Source organism: Myodes glareolus, chromosome 17, assembly GCF_982192425.1.
Source record: "Myodes glareolus chromosome 17, mMyoGla1.1, whole genome shotgun sequence".
Taxonomy (NCBI): Eukaryota; Metazoa; Chordata; class Mammalia; order Rodentia; family Cricetidae; genus Myodes; species Myodes glareolus.
The window spans coordinates 48574622-48580736 of NC_142042.1; the positions used below are offsets into that span (position 1 = coordinate 48574622).

General features: G+C 54.4%; 1 protein-coding gene across 3 annotated transcripts; it reads right to left on the reverse strand.

Annotated features, from left to right (window-relative positions):
• Window positions 1-339: 339 nt before the first annotated feature.
• Window positions 340-5729, reverse strand: Amigo1 (adhesion molecule with Ig like domain 1). 3 transcript variants are annotated; one of them, XM_048443494.3, is made up of 2 exons: window positions 5453-5729; window positions 340-4995 (listed from the first exon to the last, which is right to left on the reverse strand). In XM_048443494.3, the coding sequence occupies exon 2, from the start codon at window positions 4929-4931 to the stop codon at window positions 3450-3452; it is 1482 nt and encodes a 493-aa protein (XP_048299451.1). In that variant the 5' UTR covers window positions 4932-4995; window positions 5453-5729; the 3' UTR covers window positions 340-3449. The 3 variants fall into 3 exon arrangements, with proteins under 3 accessions (XP_048299451.1, XP_048299450.1, XP_085533956.1); XM_048443493.3 differs by having other exon boundaries at window positions 340-5030; XM_085677830.2 differs by lacking the exon at window positions 5453-5729 and adding an exon at window positions 5276-5424 and having other exon boundaries at window positions 340-5030.
• Between the last annotated feature and the right edge of the window lie 386 nt (window positions 5730-6115).

Here is a 6115-nt window from a genome sequence, read left to right on the forward strand (position 1 = left end):
GGCGTTTTACTCTAACAAACATATTACTACATTGGGACAGAACCACAGTCGTTCATTTACTTACTGTTTGTGGACATTCTTCTGCTAGAGCCGTGCAGCTGAGGCTTAGTAAATGGTGAAGCCTCTAAAGCCCAAAATATTTACTGTCTGGTTTATAAGAAAAAGTTTTCCATTCTCTTGTCTAATCTTAATGCTTGGATGATACCTATTTTACACTTAATTTCTAGATGATGCAGATAGCAACACTTAGAAGATGCTCTTTAGATACGTCACACCCTTTTGAAGTGTGCTGGTCCCGCCCACAGGCTAAGATAAATAAACCATTCACAAACTGCCAGAGCAGAGACTCAAGCCAGGTTTAATGGTCACTGTCTAGTTATAGAGCCTGTCGGCTCCGAGGTTTGCCAGCCTGGTATACACAGTGGGGGAAGAGTCCTAGACAGAGGAGAAAGGAATTACAGAGGCAAGAACACACACAAAACCGGAAAGTTGGCTTTCTCCCCAGATGGGTCTACCCTTTCCTGGCCTCTTTCAGGGGCCCCATACATTCAGCAAAGAAAAAGATCCCAGATAATCACACAGACTGTAGAGCCCTGTGACACCCTGTCTCCAGAGACACCTGCCTCTCCTTCCTGGAAGACACAGTTTATGGGTGCAGGTGGGGTGAAGGTCAGCCTTTCTTGTATCTACACTTGACAGCTTTCCTTCCGAGGTCTAATGGGATCATACATGTGGGATACAGACACATATACACACCCCCTACAAGGAGAGAGTGAACTGAAACCACAAGAGACCAGTCAGTTAAATGTCCTGGTGGTGTTCAGACATGTCCTCCAGGTGTCTTGACCTAGGGCCCAAGTTAGCAGATGCAGTAGGGAAGAGTTGGGGCTACAGAATAGGACTTACAAAGACAATGGCCCACCTGGCCCTCGGGATTTCCGCTGGAATGTCCCCAAAGAAAAACTTCATTTGACCCCCATTAGAAATAGTTTCACATCCCCAGATGGTATCAAGAGAGGAAGCTGCCAAACAAGACATTTTCCCATTTCCTGATGAGTCTGAGGTCAGAGGTCTGGCTCTTGAACCTCTGGTGACAAAGTCCCCATTAGTCTTTGGAACACAACCAGACAGCATTCCTCTCTAACCCTTGTCTATCAGGACAGGTACCAAAGGAAGAACAACTCAGAGCTGCTTAGCCACAGCCAGCATCCTTTGGGGGGTCCTTCACTGCTCTGGTTCTAGCTTCCTGTCTCATATATGTGTAGTCTTTAAGGAGGGTGTCTGAAGAGTCTGACGAAAGCTGAGGCCTCCCCACCCCTTCTCCCAAAGGCTTCAACGTGTGGTCCCCCTAACTCTGACCTCTGCAGAGGAGTCATTCAGAGCCATGGAGATATGGGTAAACTTCAGGGTGTTCAGAAATTAAAGGACAAGAGATTGTGCAATGGAGAAGCCTGGCATGGTCACCGTCTCTCCTACAGTGCAAGAAACTTGTGCGTGAGAAGTTGTGCACATGGGTGGAGGCCATTCTAGAGGGGGCCACAGACTCACTGTCCCGGTGGAGGTCAAGGTGCTGGTGTGCATGCAGACCTACAAGCATGCGTACCTACGAGCATGCAATTACTTAAGGGGAAATCGCTGCACCTCTCTCTTGACAAAACTAGGTTACTAATAAAGGATGGACAGCAGCCTTGAGATCCCAGGAGCAGACAGGGGACAATGTTTACTTCGGTTTCTCTTCCCCAGTCCTTATAGGCAGCCTGGCAGGCCCTCCTGGCACTAAGCAGCCCTCACCATAGGTAAACAACACCTCTTAGAACCTAAAAAGCAGGTCAGGAAACTGGAGGACCTGGACAACTTCCAACTACAGGAAACAAGGGAAAGAAAAGACACTGAAAAAGACCAACGCTGGGCAACACTTTCCCCTCTGCCCTGCTCACCCCCCTTCCAAAGCTCCGGGCCTTGCAGGATGGTCAAAGGGTGCTGGGCATAGTTATCTTTGTACCCAAAGCATTTTGCAAGCCTGGATGGAAGCTAAGGCTGGGTTTGTTTTTAAGTCTCTCTGCTCTGACAGCCACAACTGCACTGATCCCCACCCCCACAGCTGAGAGGGATGGTTTGGGGGAACTTCCTTTTCAAAGTTTCGTGCCCCTTACACCTCTATTGCAAGGCTGGTGTGGAGGGCAGGACTCTAAGTCGCAGTCTGTGATGCCATTCTGGGACAGACACGACTAGGTTCCAACCTGCAGATAATAAAATCCCACACTTTGGCTTTGCAGCAGGAGGGAGGCAGCCTTGTCGGCAGCGAGACGTAAATGCTGGGTCCTGTCTAACTCCAGACCTAGTCTAACTGAGCAGGACCAGACTTTACTGGACTCCTTCCTCTGCGGAGCAGCATGACGTGGAAGGCTCAGAGCCCCACCTGAGTTGATTAGAAGGTTGACTGAAGAGAGGGCACGCACAGAAAATCAGGTAGGTCTGGCTGGCTGCTACATCGCAAAGGCTGGTTTTCCTCATCCTTTCAGGGAGAGCGGCCCTTGGGCCACACTGGCAGCAGGTTTCCATAATGCTCTGCCTTCAGCATCCCCGACTGTGGTCCCAACGGACATACACTGGGAGTCACATACTAATCAAAGCTTTCCCCCCAGCCAGGAAGTTCGCTTACCTGGAATTTATGTCCTATCTACAAATTTTACGCTATGACAGGAACCCCCTAATTCATTCTGTACCTATCTGTGCCACTTGCCCCGGGACAAGGCGTAGACACCACATCCTATATTGCTGCCATGACTAACAGGCAAGAGGCCAGACTCCTGCAAAAATCCACCTACTCAGGACTCCCAGGGAACGAGGACGGCTTTTGCAAGGAGTCTCGCAGCAGCTTTAGGCGGTGCTATAGATCCAGGCCTCCATCTTTCCCTGACTCATTTTCCAAAGGTTTCCAACCCACCCCCCCCAGCTCTGAATGTGACTTCCTGACCAGAGAAGATACTGCAGCATCCCAGCATGGCTCCTGTGGAAGCTCCCCCAACACACACAACTTCACAGGTGTGGGTGGGCAGAGACAGAAAAAAAAAATTTGTTTTTCAAATGGTTTTCTCTTAAGGAGCTAGGGATGACCTCAAAAAGTTTAGGGAATCTGCTCTTCCCCTCACCCCTTTCTTCATTCCCATCCAACTCAGACGCGTCCCTCCTCCTCTACCACACTGAGAATAGCCAAGGCTTTGGGTAGGGGTGTGGTGTCTGCCTGAGGATTAATACATCCGTATGTGAAACTCACGGCATCCACACCGTCACTGGGGTCTTGCCTGCTCTTGTGCCCATGACCAATTCCCTGGTGGTCAGGAAGAACCCACTCCCTTGGGCAGCCAGCCCTCTCTTCCATCCCCTCCTATCCCTCAGGGGTAACACGACCTCTCCTGGGGCAGAACCTCCCCACCAACCTATCCTGCTCACACCACAATGGGCGTATCAGAGAAGACCGAGCTGACCGACTCAGGATCTGACATCCTCCGTTGGCCCTTGCCTGTTGCCTCAGGCACCGGCAGAGTGTTGCCTGGCTTGAGTTTGCCATTTTGACCCTGTCCGGGTCCAGCAGGTTCCAGGAAGGCCACCCGCCGGTCAAAACCATCATCTTTGTCCCCACCAGCCATGGGATCATGGTTGGGTGTGGTACTGAGCATGGAAGAACTGAGGCTATCCCCTTGATGGCTGGAAGGCTTCTCCACACCCCGGCACCAACAGCGGCAAGGGGTGAGGTACAAGTATATGAGAACCAGAACCACACTGAGGATACAGCCCACCAGGGTGGTATAGGCCGTGTTGAGGGTGTCATGGTGTCCGTGCAAGGTGAAGTTGTACACTTTCAACTCCACAGACAGTGTCTCGTTGAAAGTCTCCCCCATGGCGTAGCAGGTGTACACACCCCCATCCTCAACCTGCACCTTTTCAAAATGAAGGCTGCCATCCTCAGACACGGTCACTGTGCCATTGGCCCCCTGGTTTAGCACCTGTTCATTGCTTGGCGTCACCCACACTTTGGTCATCCCTTGCTGTTTGGTGTCACACGTGATGGTCAAGGTATCTCCCAGGTGAGCCTCCCAGGCGCTTTCCTTGTACTCGCTGCAGTTGAAGAAATCCAGACTAAAGACATTGTGCAGCTCCTTGGAATAAATGCAGTATAGATCCTCCTGGAAGTCAACCACGGAACTCAGCTGCCGGTACTGCCAGTGCGAAAAGAGCTGGTAGAGCTTGCAGTCACACTCCAGGGGGTTGTTGTGCAGGTACAGCCCATTCTTGACCCACGCTGGCAACTTCTGCAGGTCCGTGAACGGCAGCTTCTTCAGCTTGTTGGAAGACAGATCCAAGAGCATAAGTTTGGGTAATTTGTTTCCATCCTTGATCAGCTCCAGAGGGAAGCGAGAGATCAGGTTCTGGCTCAAGTAGAGTTTCTGCAGCTGGGCCATGTCCTCGAAGGCATACTTGTCCACCACCCCGATGCGGTTATTGTAGAGTAACAGCACTTCCAGGGCGTGCAGATCGCTGAACAGGAACTCATCCAGCGTGTGAAGATGGTTGGAGGAGAGGTCCAGGTACCGCAGGTTGGGTACCGGGATAAAGGCCTCGGAGGAGATGAAGTTCAGGTGGTTGTGGCTCAGCAGCAGCGAGTGCAGGTTGATCAGACGGGTGGGGGTCCACTCGGCCCGTAGCCGGCTCAAGTTGTTGTGGCTGAGGTCCAGAAGTGCCGTGTAGCTGGGCAGAGACTGGGGTACATTGGGCAGCTGCTGCTTGGAGCAGCTGAGGATGTTGCTGGCGCACAGGCAGTTGGCGGGACAGCTAACCACAGATCGGCCAGCCCTGGCTACCTCAAAGAGGAGCAGGAATAAGGAGAGCAGCAGGAGCCAGAGGCCTCGCAGGTCACGCTGGGGTTGCATAGTGTCACTGGGGATAGCGAAGAAGGCCACCGGAAGATCTGGGAGGAAATCACCCCGGCATGTTCTGGTGGAGTATGGAAGGGTCACTTTCACTACAGGCTTGAGAGAAAGAGGATGGGTTTGTCACCAAGGACTCAGGAGGGGTGGACCACCACTCCCACTTTCCCCTCCTACCCCGGCCCCCACCCCCTTGGTCGAATAGAAAGAGGAAGCGATCCCAGGTAGTTCCCAGGCACAGTGCAAGCAGACTGTGGGCTCAAAATACTAGGCATTAGATGCACTGGCGCAAAGGGCCCGTGGGCTGGGGTCGCGGGTTTAGAGTGAGGGTCTGCACAGCGTGTCACCTGCGGCGGTAGTGGTGGGGTGTCACAGGGATTGCACACTCGAGGTTTGGAGGCGGGGTCATTAGGGCCTTTCCCGAGGAGCCCAGGGAAGGTCAACAAGGTACCGGGCTAGGAAGAGCCGAAGGTTTCCCGGGCCTGTGGCGCGGGCTCCCTCCCCAGAACCTCCGGTCACTGCACCTGCTCTGCGAGGATGCGTCTCAGCCCATGGCCAGTCCGGGAGCTCCGTCGCGGCCTCCCCCGTCCGCGCCTCCCCGGCCGGCCTGTCACGGCGCCCGGCGTACGCAGGGGCCCGCGCCCGGCGACATCGCCTGCGAGGAACTTGCTGGGTTCCGCGCTGTCCACCCGCGCCGCCGCCTCGCCTCGACCGCCGCGCCCGTCCGCCCGAGCCCACGCACGACTGCCGCCTCCGGACCCACCGGCCAGGCGTGGAGCAGTGCGGCGAGCGGGAGACGCTGCGATCCCAGCCGAGGGAGCAGCGTGGGGGCAGCGAGCACCGCGCGCGCGCCCGTCGCCGCCGCCAGAGCCTTGGGGCGCGTGCGCGCGGCGGGGGCGGGGCGCACGTGCGTGTGTTTGTCTCCGGCTCCCGGCGGACACGCGGGCCGCTGGCTCAGGGGTCACTTCCTCTGCGAATATGTGCTGGGCCCAGAGCTAGCGACCGAGGCTCCTTAAGCATCTCTCCTCTCTTGCTCCCCTGTCTCCATCCTCATCATGCTCCAGTACCTCTCCTCCTGCTCAAACCCACTGGCAGGAAAAGTTAAGTCTAACTGGAGTGAGTTCGTTGGAGCCAGTGAATTGACTCCGGGGCAAGAAGCGTCACACGTCTTTTAATTTTCCTAATTA